This window comes from Diadema antillarum, unplaced genomic scaffold (genome assembly GCF_040938485.1).
Source record: "Diadema antillarum isolate AM-2024a unplaced genomic scaffold, OU_Dant_1.0 seq00000384_RagTag, whole genome shotgun sequence".
Lineage (NCBI taxonomy): Eukaryota > Metazoa > Echinodermata > Echinoidea > Diadematoida > Diadematidae > Diadema > Diadema antillarum.
In genome coordinates this window covers 1,377,739-1,395,539 of record NW_027271382.1, presented here as the reverse complement: position 1 = coordinate 1,395,539, position 17,801 = coordinate 1,377,739, and the positions used below count along the sequence as shown (strand labels likewise).

The window sequence follows — 17,801 nt, the reverse complement described above, 5'->3', positions numbered from 1 at the left end:
GATGAAAAATCAAATGTGTGGGACTTCTAGGGCAAAATGTCTACTCTTTTGGTTCACGTAAGCAGCCTCAAATGGAAGGATACATTGTACCTTGTTATTCAGTCCATGTTAGCTCAGTGAAATGAATACAATATATCAATGAAAGCTTACTGTAGATGTGGCCTGCCTAGTTTGACATTTAGAAAGAAAACTCAAAGGAGAATGTAACCCAAATACATGTGAATGGAGGAAATGCTGCAATATTAGTAAAACACATAAGTGAGAATTTAAGAAATATCAGACGATCCATTAAACAGTTAAGTTTTGATGCTGCCATCACTGGATAAGAAAACTACAACACTTTTTGATATCAAGTATTGAAAACAAGATAGAGAAAATGCAGTGATTTCATTTTTCTAGCATAATGGAAGAGCACTTGACTTATGTCTTTCAGAAAGCAGGGGAAATGATGTTACCCTAAACATTTGTCGGTGACAAGTCAGGGATAGATAACTAGCTTTTTGCTGGGGGGGGGGGGGGGGGGGGGGTTGACCCAATACCATGACGATAAGTCATGACAAGCAAAAAAAGTCCTAACATTTGTTGGCTGCCACTACTTTCCCAAATTCGCTCGACAAGAGAGAGAGAGAGAAAAAAAAAGAATCATAGTTGGGGGAGGGTTAAACCCCTAAACCTCCTCCCCCCCCCCCCCCCCTCCTGTCCCTGCAAGTTGAGGAAATGTGTACTTTCTGTGTATTCTGCATAACTGTATTCTGTATGTTTTCTTTTTTATTATCATTTGCCATACATGACATCACAAATTGTACTTAGTCTTCTCATCCAGCAGTGGCTATACCAAAACTTAATCAAAAGTGTATAACTCTTAGACAGATTGTCTGATTTTCCTCAAAATATCACTTTCACTGATGTATGCAACAGATTGTATAGGCACAGACACCCAATCCACAGTGAATTTCATTTTCATTTAAGGCTTATGATGTGTGTGATCCATTGACTTCATCAAGAAGTAAATGAAGGGTCTTGTTCTTTTGACAGATAGAGTGATTTTGTGAGAAGCACATTCATTTTATTTTGTTTCACAGTAGTCCTGAAATAGAAATATTCTCAAAAGAAATTCAAAATTATCAATAAGTTTGCTCCTATTTTCAAAATGGAGAGGGCTTTAAGTTCCCTAGTAAATTAAAGGAAAAAAATTGGAAAATATGGTTTGGAAGCCAATTTATTTGTTTTGTTTCAGTGAATTATTAATTGAAAGCAGATCCATAATCTCTGTATTTGAGGAAAAGAGGTCTGCTGTAACACCGTGTTTATGTAGTCCTGGAAAGGACTGTTGGTTGGCAAAAGAAGAACGTAGAGAAAGGAGAGTGGAGGAGGGAAGCAACATACTGTATGTCCAAAAAAAAAAAAATTACAATGGGACCCTCCGCAATGATATCTTTAAAAGTAGTGAATCAATCTAAATACAAATTCAGGGTATGAAACTATAACTGATTGCCCACATCTTACAGAAAATCCCATTCGATTTGCTTCAGTGGTCAAAGAGAAATGAGGAATTTTGTAGAGGATATCAGGAATCTCTTCCCTCCAAGTTTTGTCTATTGTATTCTCATACAAGAGCTTCGAAGTGCTAAACTTGGAAGAATCAGACTCATGACATGCTTAACAAAAATCCACATTTCTCTGTGACCGCTTATCCAAATTGAATGGGGTTTTCCGCAAAATAGAGCTAAGATGTTATATTTTAAGACCTTGAAGTAGCATTTAGACAGTTAAATCATGTTGGGTGTTATCAATGCGAAAATCTGATTGTAATTTTTTTTGGGACATACTCTACAGAGAGTGTGAGGAAGGCAGCACATAGTGATATTCGAATGGCAGCAGTAAACTGGAAGTTGAGATTGTACTAATGGAGACGGGACAGTTGTAAGAAGGAATAGAATGAGCATCAGGTTAAGGTTTCGGAAACTGGTGGGAGGAGAAAGATGAACCAGAAAGGGGGGGGGGAGGGGAGGAGGGGAGGAGAAGGTTGGAAAATCATGGAGATAAGAGAGAGAAGTGGAAAAGATGTGAAATTCCAAACGATGTTTCACGAAATGAAGCAAGAGAAGATAAAGTTGGTAAGAGATTGAAAATGCTGACTTGGGTGGATCCTCTAGGAAGGACTCCTGTGGGAAAAACCAAAAAAAAAAAGCTGTGGGAGAGAACGATTTGTATTTGTAATGATTTTCATCAAGAGATGACGCCTTCAAGCATAAATCATGAACTAGATGTCTTGTTCTGATATCAGCCTAATCCAGGAAGTGCCAGAGGGGGTCCGTATATCGCCGTCCACCTTCGCAGACAGGACTTTGCCCGAAACAACAGGAAAGAGGTCCCGTCGCTGCCGAACGCTGTCAAGGTCATCGTCCAAAAACTCAAGGAGCTGAAGCTCAGGAAAGTTTTTGTCGCTACAGATGCCGCTCCGCATGGTGAGGGGTGTAGCATGCACGCGATACGCTTTAGTGAGCATTGTGTAGGGAAAAATACATATGTACAAATTGAGCTGGAAAAAATGGAAAGGCGGTAGAAAGTGCTCTTAGAATCTTTGCCACAATGACACCCGTGCACACGGTTCATAGTACCATTAGATTTGCCTGTACATCATCTGTGCTATGAAAACAGGACTTTGAAAGTGTAATGGTTAGTGTATTTCCCCATCAGACATCCAATTACTTTAGCTCTCCATCTGATAAGTTTGAAATCACTAGATGCAAGAGAAATTTACCAGATGTGTGGCCAAATTTATCGGATGTATGACTGAATCAGCTCAAGGAGTGAGTAGGCTATGAAAAGGCATTATTAGCCATTTTGCAGATGAAACAAAAACCCAGCTTTAATACTTCTAAATAGTTCTATAATGTGAGTTAGGGATAGAAACAACCTGTGTAAAAATGTTAATCAGTATAATCAGTAATCATTGGTAGAATATACAAAATGTGAACAATAGTTATAATAAAATTGTTTCTAGACTAAACCATCTACAGTTATGGTTTAGTGAGAAAAATAGTGATATCTCCTTATGTTTTAGGCTTTACTGCGAAATTTCTATATGGTAGGATGTTTTGTGATACAACTGACCTTTACATATGCATCAAATGTGATAACTCGAATGCTTTTAAATCACTGTTCACAATGGTAAACAATACCTTAAAAAAACTGAATACTGGAATCACCACTATAAGGTGAGTTTTGAAGCAGAAGTGAGGGGGGAAAAAGTAAATCGCAGGCTCAAATGTTGGGGGGGGGGGGCACACACAATGTCTATATTTGTCTTCTGATCAGAAGTCTGGCTTCATTTTGTGGATCATAAATGTTAGACTTTCTAGAAGCAGCTTATCAGAGTGGAGAGAATTACTTGCTCTTTTCATGATAGATAATGTGGTGTGAGGTCAAGCATATAATCTCTTTTATCAAACACAATTGATTACATTACAATTCAGAATATTTGTGAGATATGTATACCAATATATAGTGTCTTTTCAAGATGTCGAGTCTCAAATTCTTCGAGGAGTGTAATTCCAAGCAATTCTATGCATACTGCAGTGACATTTCAGTTTAGTAATTAACTGATGGCCAACCACTTTATTTGATGGGAAACTTACTTGGCAGCTTTTGAATCAATATCGCGATCATAATTTCTGATAAAAAACTTGAGCTTTTCATGTGGAATTACAGACCACTTTCAAGAACAATGGATATAATTTTGCCTCTACTGATTAATGATGTTCTTATGTTTTCTTATCTTGCTCTCTTTTCTACATTCTTTTCATACAAATGTACCTCTTGTTTCATTTTTTTTTACTTGTATTTCTCTTTCTACCGTCTCCATCTGCATTTGTTTTCATTCTCCTTCTTCATGATCATCCTCAAATCCTCCTCTTCTTTTTCCTTTCTTCTTTTTGTCGTCTTTTTCATCTTCTCCCTTTTCTTCTCTTTCTTTTGTTTGTTTTCCTTTCCTTCTTCCTCCTCTTCCTCTTTTTGGTTTCTTCTTGTTCTTCTCCTTCCGTTTCTTCCTCTTCTTGGTCGACTGCTCACCACAGAAATTGATCAACTCAGGGTGCAGCTGAAGGGATACGATGTGTACAACTATGTGCCACCGAGATCTGTGCATGATAACTTCATGGATGGGGGCGTGGCCATTATTGACCAATGGATATGTGCACATGCAAGGTGTGTATTATGACGAGGAGTCACCATTTTTTTCTCTCTCTCTTTCTTGTTTTACCCTCAGGATCAATTGATCATGTACCTGGAGAGGGGGGGGGGGGGGCTGACGTTTCAGAATCTTGGTTAGGGGATTGATAGACAAGTGTCTGTCGGATAGGACATGAAATTGAGGTCCCGCGTATGAGAGAGTTACAAGCCGCACACTTAAAAGAGCCCACACCATTCATTCGTTGCAAAGAGCAGGGTGCGTAACCAGGGGAAATGGTCCTCCCAAGAACATACAAACTGGACCCTGTGGAAAACCAGCTGGTGCAGCTGAATATGGGTTATCCAGCCATCTTGTCAGGTGGAAAATGAAAACAAAACAAACAAACAAACAAATATGACCAACCCATAAGTTTAAAAGTTTATTTCTGTGAATTCATAGCTGAGTTTTAATGACTTGCTGTGGTTTTTTGAAGGTGATTACCAGGTTCGTAAGTTTAGAATACAGTCGCTGTGCTATGTTATATCATAGGTGAGATATATGAAACATGCATCCCAATTTCGTGTAAGATCCATACCAACTGTTTCGTAAAGTGTGGTATATATAAAGGCCTGTTAATACCATGTATAGCATTTGTGTGTTTGAAATCATATTTTTGTCGGTTTTGTAGGGTTTTTTTTCTCACGAATATTAATAGTGCACCATAATTCTGATAGATGTATGAAAATGAACAAGAAGGCGGACAGTTGCAATGGAGATAATAATCAAAGACACCAAGAAATCCATCCGTAACAGCAAATGCAGTGAAGACTTTTACAGGAGGATGACTAAAAACAGCCAGGAGATTGCCATGGAATGACATGAAGTATTGTCATAAATATCTTCTTCAGACTGAAAAGCAAGGAACTTGTATCATGACATCCATTTTCTCAAAAATTTAGGGGGAAGGCTCTTTTCCAATGAAACTATCATTTTGTAATTGTGTTGTTCTATTTTTTTTTAAACATTTTCCTCTCAGGCACTTCATTGGGACTGGCCAGTCTACGTTTACATTCCGCATATTTGAGGAGAGGCAGCTTCTAGGGTTTGACACCAAAGCGACGTATAATCGATTCTGCGGGGACGGCGAGCCGAAAGACTGTGAACGTCCGTCTATATGGCCCGTAGTTTATTGAGAATCACTTGTTGTTGTACATGTACGTCAATTTTGTTTCAGAATCGGCCCCACTGCCTACTCATGAGGACAAGCCGACTTTTGCCGATGGAATTATCAGGAAGCATTTTCAAAAAGATGCACATTGGGCGAGGAGGGGGATTTGTACAGAGTGCTTTCACGTGGCTCTATTTTGTTCATTGCAGTCTGTGCGGTGCTGTAGCCAGAGCCCAAACAAGAGTACGACACAGAGGCATAGTACTGTGAATGCAGAATATTTCATGGCGTGGAAATTTTCGTGAATTTCACACTCTTACCAAACCAGTATGAGTGTACATGTAAGGACATGTGAGTTTATTTTGTTGTTGAGATATATGAATAATAGGTACAGAAATGAGCTCTCATCTGCAAAATTGCAAATGAGTGACATTTACTGAAATTTCCACTTTTACAGTACTTTGTGCTCATCAACACTGATCATATGAGCCATGAACCACTGCCACTCTGTACTTGGGTAGAATTTGATGCGTGAAAGTCATGCTTTGACACATTCACATTGCCTTCTGGGGCCTTTAACAAGCAATAATACTGTAAATGACATGGTATACACAGGTATACTTCCTGCAATTTTTGTTTTGCATGCCTCTCTTTCATATATGAGGGTCTATGCAGTCAGTGGTGCTTAGTGTGAGAAATATGTTTTCGCAAGAAACAATGTATTGTGGTTGCAAGTAATGCTGGATTTTGAGGGCCTGCTGTGCTGTCTGTGCAGTAGATTGTAACAACACTGATTGGAGAAACAACATGTAAGGTAGCTTCATATCAAGTCCTCACAGCTTACTGGTAGCTGCCAATGTGTATACTGCACTAGATGCAAGTGTCTTTGCTGGAACAAGCTTTTTCAGTCTAAGATGAGTATCAAATTCCCACGTTAGTTAACACATTATATTCATACTATTATTATACTTGTTGACATTCCCTTTTTTTTTTTGCCAGTCAGTTGGTGCTTTCTTCTAAGGTGATATTTTAATATGTTTGTGGAATCTTGCATTGTTATGGGTGATTTGACCAATTTCGTCACCATGACCCACTGCTCTCTGTGACTATGTTAGAGGCCTTTTTATTGTGACAGTCTAATAATTAGAGAGTTACAGATACTTGTAGTTAACAGCAAAATTATGCCATTTTGAAGTTCTTGTGTCTGTCCATTCTCATGTGCAACTCTTTGCTTTATCTCTTTCTCTTTTTTTTCTTCCAAATACTTCCTTGTCGCAATTGTTAAGTAAGTCGCCAGTGAAGGAGAGTAGTTGACTCTTTATTTTGTTTTGATTGTCTGTGCAAATCTTGAATGGTATTAGTTAAAGTATGATTTATGCCAAGAAACTGTGTGCTATTATTTCATGTTGCAAGTGTCAGTCAGTACTTATGAGCAGGACCTTTTAAATTTGTGGATGTGATATAGAAAGCTATAAGCTAGCCCTTAATCAGTGAATTGTTTTTTGTTATGATTTTACCCCAAATACTATGAAATAAAACACAGAGTGGATAGAAAACAGGTAAAACACTGCCGATGGAATTACCTATGCAAATGTGAACGCTACTTTTATTTTGGGACTGGTCATTGGTGAGGAGTTACACATCTAATATATGTGTTTATATAAAAGAAGTTCTGCCCAAGTTGTAGTCTTCCGCACATCCTTGGGATTAGAGATGAACACCATTGAATTGATAAAAGTGATTTTTGTAAAATATTTTGGAAATATATTTTTTCATTCACTTTGATGAATAAGAAATGTGAAAGAATTTACAGAATTTGTCAAAGATGCATACATGTTTATTGATAGATATATTTTCGGACATGTAAGGATTGCCTGACAAAAATCGTTAGTCTGTATGGGAGCTTCGTTCGAGAGCTGTGTGTGTCTGTAAGCCCCACACTCCTAGCTAAGAGTGACAGCTTTTCATCATGATGATGAACAAGGAGTAGAAACTGCCAGGATGTTTGTTTGCACCGAATGAATTGAAATCATAATGTAACCCAGATTCAGGAACAGGTGTTCAGGATGGGTGGGGGCACTGTGGCATAGTGGATAAGACCCCGACTCCCGATTGGAGGACCCAAGTTCGATTCCTGCCCAGTGCTTTAACGTCCTTGGACAAGATGTTTGAACTCACCATATTTCTCTTGACCCACGTGTATAAATGGGCACCTGAGAACGCTAGGGTGATTATAATGGCAGGGCCCTCTGGTAGAGCAGTGACAACACTGAAGAGGCTACCCTTGGTAAATAAGACAGAATTTTTATCATTATTATTATAATTCAGTTTATAATGATACCAGGATTTGATGTGTGTGAAAAGTGGCAGGACATTCAACAGTGCCTACCATATCATGAATATACAGGACAACAGCGTGGGATGGTAAACCATAGGGTATTGTGTGTTCGAATGAGAGGTCTTTGGTGTCAAGACTGTAAGATGTAAAATGGAGCTGCTAAATGGTACTTGAAATGAATGCATTGGTTTCGGAGGGTTTTGATTATGGCAGTCTTGTAGGAATTTTCATATAATTTTTTTTTCATGCTTTATATGGGGCAAGGAGGGAAGGCAATATGAAGAGGTGTAATGTAATCATAGGAGAAGGACTACTACAAGTATCTAAGGTCAAAGGTTAACAGAAATTAGTGATAAGACAGCACTCGTTTTCACTGGAAGAGAGGAAGGGGCTATAGAAATGGATACAAATTGGAAAGTATGGAGCAGATGTAATGTATAAATAATGTAGGGATGCATTCACGGTACAAGAAGGTATAAAGGTTTTTATGTACTCTACCACTTGCCACAACTCCTTTATTATCATGTATGTAGGACATTCTAGCAGCGCGTTAAAAATGTGTATTGTTGTCTGCTCTATACAAGAGCATATTGAACAAAATATGTAGGCCAATTTATTAATTCCCCATAGGCTATCATTGTTACTGGCTGTTCAATGATACACCCTATTTTGTCTCATCCGTTGCACGAGCACTTGCTGAGTGCAAGAAATCTTGTTACAATTCACAAGCGTGCAAACATCTTGCTAGTTGCTTTATACGCCGTTAGTTGCATAGGGCCTACTCCTTTTATCAGTGCTGATCAGTGCTGAGTCAACTTCAGAGACGAGTAGAAGTACGGCACTTTTGTGCGGTTTATGCTTTCTCTACATAATGATTGTAGATGATAATAATTATATTGGATTGCATTGATTCATGGGATACCAGGGAATATTGCACTCACAAGGGCCAATATTGCACTCATCTTGGATTCATGCAATATTGGCCCTAACTCATGCAATATTCCCTAATATCCCATTCATAGCCATCCAATGTAATATGAATATGATTGTCTACCTCTGTGTGTTGTACAAACTCTCTCTCTAACATTCTCTCTATATGTTGACACGAGTTTTATTATGAGCACAGTGTTCCACGCTGTTGCATGGAACTTGCAAGTGTCATTTGAATGTTGCATTCAGTACATTGTGACTGATGGCATTTGCAGGATTTCTGGCTTGGAAATGGGCTGAGTGACAGTTGATTAGATTTGATTTTGTGATCTGGATGCTTTAATAAGGGAAGGTGGTGCTCTGTGCTGCTGTAAGCATTTTTTTTTTTGTTGTAAATATGTGTTACACGTACATGTGTTTTACATGTTTTCATCTCAATTTCAAGTGCAGAGATGTTCCTTGAGTGTTTATTGGTCATTTTGTGACTCCATTAACTTATACACTATTGTATCAGTTTGTACTATGTAAGCTATTTTTTAACATGCTTGTTTGCTGTTGAGATTCTGATATTTAAAGTTTGTTTTTTGTTTGTTTGTTTTTATGGATAATGACAACTCGTCAGAGGAGTAGGCATATGAACAAAGTCAGAAAAGTGACTGCTTGATTTGAGGTATTCTATAGATTTAGGCTCCTGTGGGCCTTTCAAAATGGCTTTCTTGGCCATGTGAATGCATCAGATAGGCCTTTGCTGGTCAGTGCTGACCGTTGATGGTGTTCCTACCCTTGTGTACATCATCAAACAAACACACAAAATTGTCACTCAACATTTGCAACTGCGATATATATAGTTTATGCAGCAGTCTTCCTTGTTGACATTGTACACCAAAATAGGCCAGTTTGTAAGTTTAAATGAACGAATTGCCTTCCGATGGATAAATGTTTTACTGGAGTTATTAATGCTTTGTGCACAAGACGAATGATAGGAACTATGAAAGTGTAACACGCGAGTGTGACTTCGATTCTGAATTTCCCGTATGGCACCTTGTTACTTTATGACCTTACTTTGGTTTCAGTGCTTTCTTTCAAAGTATGTTTTCCTTTGGAAAGACTTATGGAATGCAAATAATGTGTCTACTTTTCTGCTGATTTTGCGGGCAGAATTGTTTTTTGTTTTGTTTTTGTTTTTTCGTGACGTCTTCCCCAGAACTGCCTTTTTGTCAGAGAAACATTGTTGGTTTAAATGGCTGAATTTGTATTTTCATATAAAGATAAAGATAGATAGATATATAGATAGATAGATAGATAGATAGAAAGATAGATAAAGATAGATACTAGGTGTTTCAAAAAACATTTCCCACTTTAGATCATTAATAGTCCAAAAACTATTAATCCGATCAAACTGTCATTGATATGAGTAATAGCTGAATAGTGTACAATTTTGTTGAAGGTGATTTGGATGTGAAAGCATGAATCAGTTTCATTAAATCTAAGATTGATTTTGAAGTAAGGTTTCAGATTTTGGTCAAATTTTAACCCTCTGTACAAAAATGAACTTTGCACAGGAACCAATGATGTGTATGTGAGTGTGTGCTGACAATGGCCCTGAACAATGGACATGCCTGAACCACCTGTTGACGAGGCGTCAGTCTCGTGCTCCCAAGCACATGAATGCTTAATCAATAATTCATGTGGATTGCCCTGGGCACTGCTAGTCTGAATTCATGCACGATAAAGGGTAAAATGCATGCACATGGAAAAAGTAAGCACATGCTTCCATGTGCTCGCAAACACCACATTTCATTCCAGCTGGCAATCATTTTCAAATTTTGCTTCACATATCACTAAACCTGGGATAAAAGCATAAATGATCTAAAGTTGTTCATTTTAATACAACTGTTTACTAATAGTCTGACAAATTTGTCGCTTTTTCGATAAAAAGAGATCATTTTTGGTAAAGAGTTCAGCAGCATTTTTCATTGGGGCGATTTGTTTCACAGTTGTGAGTAGATTTATTTAAGGCTCCATATACACAAGTGTATACTCTAACTGATTTTCTTTGCTTCCTGTCACCTTGTTTACGACAGAACATAAGATATTCATTGGAATTTTGTTTTTCAGAAGTAGGGAGAGCTCTGTCGCCACTCAACGACAGTATCGGCAGGCGTTTGACTTTACACAGATACTGCCAGAGGCTGAATAAAGACTAGGTGTGATAGTGGAATTTCTCATGAATAAATAATGAAGCATTCAAACTCTGACCATTGTTCAGGACCATTGTCAGGGTGTTAACCACACACTCCCATACACACCCATTGACCCCTGTGCAAAGTGAAAGTTTTGTACAGAGGGTTGAAAATAGAGCAAAATCTGGAACCTAACTGTGAAATTAATCATGGATTTTATGAAACTGATTTATGCTTTCATATTTAAACCACCTCCAACAAAATTGTACACTATTCAGCTATCACTGATATCAATGACAGTGTTATCTGATGTATAGTTTATGAATTATTAAGAATCAAAAGTGGGAAATGTTTTTTGAAACACCTAGTAGATAGATATAGATAGATAGATAGATGGGAAGGTAAGTTAATAGGTAGAAAGTAGACTGACAGACAGGTTGAAATGATAGATAGAACAACATTCTTGTGAACTTTTTAAGCCTCAGCCACAGAGGAAGAAAGGAAAATTTGGAACTTGGTGACAAAAGTTAAATAATCATTTTAAAAGGTCACTACTTTTCCCCATATTTTGAAAAGAGCTCGAAGTATTGTCATGAAGCTTGGATGTTACCAGTTTGTGATCATTGATTTTGAAGAAAGATGTGAGTCATGGGGTCAAAGGGCAATGGTCAAAGGCCTAGTAGATATGCTCAAATTCCCGAATACTTGCTCTCTGGAACAATGTAGCCTTGACTTGACTCAGTTGCACAGGACGTGGTGTCCCCTTGCGCTCCTTCGGGTGACCCTCCTCCATATGTCTCAATCCCTGGCCAGTTCCTCAGCAATGTAGTCAGCTAAATGAAATCTGGTTCAAGGAATGTATAAACATGAAACACATTTGAGGTTGTGCCATCAAACTTTCAAATATATCATTTCATATTTTTCTTTCTTTTTTTTTTTTTTTTACAAATCATGTGAAACTGTCGTCTCACACTTTCAAGATGTACAACAGACCTATGGGAGAATAATGTGATATGGTGAAGGCATATCAGTCGCCATAGCAACATCTCTATTTTTTTTTAATGTTGTAATTGCATGTGTATTTCCGTTTTGCACAGTGTGACATTTTTGAGATGATATGGAGAAATGAAGGGGAAAGAGAATACAGCAATGATTAGAGGACCCACCAATGATTTTTTTTTTTGAAGGAAAATTTGACAATCCATTCTAGAGGGATAATTTTTTAATTAAGTTTTGGTGCTGTCATTGCCAGATGAGAAGACTACAAAAGTTTGTAACATAGCTGCAGGAACGTTTGACTTATCTCTTCCACAAAGCAGGGGGAATATTACTACTATCGTATGTCAGTGTAACAAGTTGAGGGAATGTGTACTTCTGAAAAATTTAATTTTGTGGAATTCTCTTCTGTATGCTTGGTCACTCAGGCATTTATTTATTTATTTATTATTTATTTATTTATCTATTTATTTATTTATTTATTCATTCATTCATTCATTTTTTGCATTGCTTAAGATGAATTGTTTCTATCGATAGTGATGAAAAATGTTATCATACTATTGTTTGGTATATTTTCACATATTGTTTATCTTGAAAATGATCCACACACAGGGAACATGACAAAATGTTCTGCCCAGGGAAGAGCATGAAAAATAATTGTCCACTATATTACTTGGTCAGGCTGATAATTTTCTGACTGGTAGTTGACTAACCTGTATAGGTGTAATACAGAGTAGTGATTGTTTCATGTACCCGGGATTTGTGACTACAAGTTCATGCATCAATATTCATTGTAACAAGTTTTATCTCAATTAGGATAGTGATACATGTATATTTTCTCAAATTAATTGATAATTTCAAAACTTAAGTGCTGTGATGATACAGTAGATTACATATAAATGTGTAGTGATAGCAGCAATAGTATAAACAATGATAATGATGTAAAGTATGATTATGATTGTGCTAATGATAATTATGATATCTAGAATCATAGTATCACTAATAATGATAATAATAATATGTATAATGATAAAAGCAGTGATTCATGTTAACATCAAAATCATCTCTATCATCAATAAGAATAGTAGATTCTGGTAATATTGAGTTGTGGTTATGCTGTCACTATTATCAGTAGCACACTTTCTGGTGTTGAAATCTTTGTAATGATTGGTTGATATGAACTATAGTCACCAGTTTCATTAAATGTCATTGGGCTTCTATGCAAATTCTGTCAATATGACAATATTGACTACTGTTAGATGACAGAGAAATAAATATCTGAATTATATTGACCTTTCTCTGTAGGAATGTGTGATTCATATTGCTACTCTAGTTGATGCAAAGTGATCAATCAAGAAAGTACTAATCCTTCTCTTTTTTTAAGCTGTCCTATCAAACCCTAAAGAAAAACCATAATTATACTGCTCTGGTTAAAAGGATTGTATAGTTTTGTTTGAGACCTATAACTTCAGGTTTCTAACATTTTTTGGTGAGATAATGAGAAAACTCATATGAAATATGAAAGAGCATGTAATTCCAAGAGGTATTTGACATTTATTTGATGAAAATTGGTTTTGAAATGGCTGAGATACCCAAAACAGAGCAATAATGAAAATGATAATGAATAATGAGTAAAAGATGGGACCCACCTTTGGAATGATCACTTTGTTTACCTTGTTTTGTGATGTCTCAGCCATTCCATAACCGATTTTCATCAAATAAACTTTTAATTCCTCTTAGAATTGTATGCTGTGTACTTCATAAGTGGTTTCTTGGTATCTTGCAAAAAAAAAAGTTAAAAGCCCATTCCTCATCTCCACCAATACTATACCATCCCTTTAAATGCTTTATCTTTTTGTTGATACATGCTGATGATTTACACTACAGTGCACTCCCATTATAACGAACACTGTAATAACAAACTCCCTGTTGCAAGGAAGTAAAAATTCATGTTTCAAAATTATCATCTACATTATCTTTATGTTCCTTACTGTTCAGCTATTACAAAATTTCAATATTACGAAAGGAAACTGCCGATCTCGAGGACTTTGTTATAATAATAGTTGCCTATATTCATTTATTGTTTGTATTTTTCAAGGTAGAGTGAAAAAAATCTTTCATTTAGCCCTTTAAATTTCACATCAGTCATTTTGGTGGCAGGATTTTCAAAAGCCTCTCAGTGCATTTGTAGAGCCCACAAATGTCAAAATCGCCCACTAATGTCAAAATTACCACAAATGTCATAACATGTCAATCACAAATGTCAAAATTACCACAAATGTCATAATATAGCAACCACAAATGTCAAAATTACCACAAATGTCACAACATGTCAACCAAAATCATTCTACATGAAGATTCAAAATACATAACAGGTATAGGTAACATTGTTAACTACAAACATGGAGAGTGGATTAATTGTAAATAAGTACACGTAGATACATGGATGTATAGCAGTGTTATAAATCAACTGAATTAATAAGGCTTTGCATTTTTTTTCTTTAAATCTATAAAGGAATGTACGTGTTTGAACATTTACAGGGAGTGCTTAAAACAAACTGGTGCAAAAGAATTTCTTTTATATTCTGTTCTTGGGCGGTGAAGTTTTATGATAAAGAATAACATGTGCTATTATAAATTTCCAGCTTGTTTACTAATTAAGATGTGCAGAGAAAAGAGATGTGAATTTGATAGTTACATGATGGGAATTTTTGTAGCAAATTCCCCCGGACTTTGATAGGTTTATACACACAAATCAGATAAACTGCTTAGACAGGCACACACATCATAATATGCACACCGATAGTACACACTCTCCCAGTTTTTACCCTCAGTCAAACTGTTAAGAACATTTTTGTAGGAACTGTTGTCCCTTTAAAAGGTATTTGTGTGTGTGTGTGTTTGTGACGTTTAATTATATATATATATATATATATATATATATATATATATAATATATATATATATATATGAAGGGTTTGTTTGCAAAAACAGATAAGTCCATTTTTGAAGATTTTGAAGTACAATCTCTGTCATAAAGTACAAAATAATACCTTTTAAATGATATATTGGTCACTACATATAAAGGTATATTTTTGAAGTTATGGTCAAAAGAAGCAGAAATTTTCCTATTATCCTCTTTATTTTTCTTGACCTTTAATCGCAAATATCTCCATTTGGCAAATATGGACTTATCGGTTTTTGCAAACAAACTTCATATATATATATATATATTTGAATAGTTCTTGCTAAATCTATTTTTCATCAAATGGGACTTTTTGACAGAAGTGTATTTATTTTTAGTATGTAGTCCCATTATCAATCAACTTTTCCAAGTATTGAAATTCTTGTGAGAAAATGGAGAAATCAATGAAAATTGAGTTTTGGTCCAAAAGGTGCTAAGTCCAGCAGGATCCAATCAGAAATCCTGTGTGCACATAATGCTTGACCTTACTTTGACCTCCAGAGTAAGTCCAGGCTGGCTAGCTTTCCTGCCTGTGTAGCTTTTTAGATGTCCCGTGTATTATTTGATTATTGACTCTGAAATGTTTCATTTTTATGCATATAATACCTTTGGAGAGATGGAGGAAAAATGAGGAGAATGTGTAGAGTTAAAGAATTATCCCAGAAAATACTCACAAAAACTACTGAAAAACAAAAGAAAATATGTACAGCATGTGTTGTGTAATCACTGCTAAACCCACAAGATCCAAAAGAATATTACTTCTTTAAAGATAAAAAGTGTGAATATGTATAGATCTTTCCAAGGCACATTTTCTTCATCCTGTTATGGGGTACTATTTTGGACATTAAAGGCATAATCTACCATTTGCAGATGAAATAAAAACCCAGCATTAGTGCTTCAAAATAGTTCTGAAATGTGAATTAGGGATAGAAACAACCAATGTAACAATTTGAATTAGTATAATCGATGTTAAGTATTGTTAAATATACAAAATGTGAACAATAGTTATAATAAGAATGTTTCCAGACTAAACTGTCTACAGGTATGGTTTGATGAGAAAAATAGTGATGTCTCCTTATATTTTCAATTTCAATTTCAATTTTATTTTCGCATGGAAAATGCATAAAATATAACAAAATATAATAGTACAGAATGTTCAGCTTGGATGTATACGAAAAAATACAAACATAGTACATAGCAGTCGATGTGACATTTTCAATATAAGTAAAAGAATGCTAAAGAGAAATACGGTGGAACCTACTGAAAAGCAAAGCTTGCTGAGTGTAGGTCCCAACAAAAGCCTAGTGTGAAGAACAGGATGAGGAGCACGGGCACAACTAAAGACCAAACTAAAGATTAAACAAAAGAGAATGACTATTAAAGGCATAATTTACCATTTGCAAAATAAAACAAAAACTTAGCATTAGTGCTTTAAAATGTTCTAAAATGTGAGTTAGGGATAGAAACAACCATTATAAAAATTGAATCCGTACCATCGATGTTAAGTATTGTTGAATACACAAAATGTGAACAATAGTTAGAATAAAAATGTTTCCAGACTAAACCATCTACAGTTACGGTTTATTAAGAAAAATACTGATATCTCCTTAGAGTTTAGGATTTATTGCGAAAATTTTATACGGTAGGATGTTTTGTGATACAACAGACCCACACATATGGATCAAATGTGATATCTTCATTTTTATTTTTTTTAAATCACTGCTCCCAAAGGTAAACTGGACCTTTAATGCTAGGGGTACAGAAGATTCTTCTCACATATGATAAAATGAGAACAAGTAACCACATGCTCCACTCCATATAGCAGTTGCTCTAACAGTAATTTTGTCAGGGGAGTGATAATGTGAATGCGACATAATTTTATGGTTTTAACATTCCGGCTTCCATTGAAAATACATGGGGAATGTGTCGGAAAATGGAAGACATGAATGAACAATTCCTACATGTGATATATTTTAGGCTTTATTGCAAAAATTTTGTATGGGTGGATGTTTTGTGATAAAACTGACCTACACATATGCATCAAAAGTGATATCTTGAACATTTTTTAAATCACTGCTCCCAAAGGTAAATAGGACCTTGAAATCATTGCATATAAGCACTTTAAATAGAATTATGTGTGAAATAAAAATCGAGGTTTTTCTCCTCATCATCAAAAGTGGACAAAAGTGGCACATTTGGGAAAGGAACTCTTCATAATAATTATATACATGTATATATGCATGATCACACACACACACACACACACACACACACACACACATAATGTGTATATGAAGAGAAGAAGATATATTATACAACTTGACTTCAAATCATGTGCCATGAACCAGCGCCATTATCTCCTGAACAAGGATTTTTTTTCATCTTGCCTGATTGTAGGTACAATGATAGAGATGTCCTCTGATTAAATACAGATATTATAGATTTTGAATCAGCATTGCGATAGGAGAATCACTTGAAAAGAAAATATCTGTCACAAAAGACGTCTTAGTGATAGCGACTTTTTCTATTTCTTCCTTTCGGCATGCAGGGATGATCGACCACATGATGTTTAGTTGCTGGCAAATCCCTTTTAGTAGTTTTCAAGACTGCATCAAACATATTATGTATCTTGTTTTCCATTGGAGTTTTTCATATGAACATACACAAAACATTTTTGTTTTCATTTACCGCACCTAGAGTATAATTATTCAATAATTATCGTGTCTTGTTTGATGGGCTTTTCCCCCACACGCAACGCACATACAACGCATCTACTGTATATTTCCTAGAATACAGTCTGAAAAAGTTCTCTTTTTTATTACTTTAGCGTACGTAAGTCGGTAAGTAACAAAAAACCAACAACAAAGACGTCGTTCACAAAAGGTACATTTCTATGAACGCCGCAGCGACGTGTCGCTGTAGACATGGTCCATGCTGTGCCATACAACTGGACAACAAAGGCTTTAAAATTTAAATGACCCGGTCAGTGTACAGCGTGGCTATTCAGGAAGATTCTGTGGTTGGACAAAAGCAAACCAGAAAAATGA

The 17,801-nt window shown here is 36.0% G+C and overlaps 1 protein-coding gene across 1 annotated transcript in view; it reads left to right on the top strand.

The window, feature by feature from the left end:
• The window catches only part of LOC139731749 (GDP-fucose protein O-fucosyltransferase 2-like), a 30,742-nt gene extending 24,929 nt beyond the window's left edge, over positions 1-5,813 (top strand). Inside the window, exons 6-8 of the mRNA XM_071642631.1 lie at positions 2,288-2,468; positions 4,080-4,209; positions 5,211-5,813. Coding sequence (XP_071498732.1) covers positions 2,288-2,468; positions 4,080-4,209; positions 5,211-5,367 — 468 coding nt within the window. The 3' untranslated portion in view covers positions 5,368-5,813. The remainder of the gene's footprint in view (positions 1-2,287; positions 2,469-4,079; positions 4,210-5,210) is intronic.
• Positions 5,814-17,801: the final 11,988 nt, after the last annotated feature.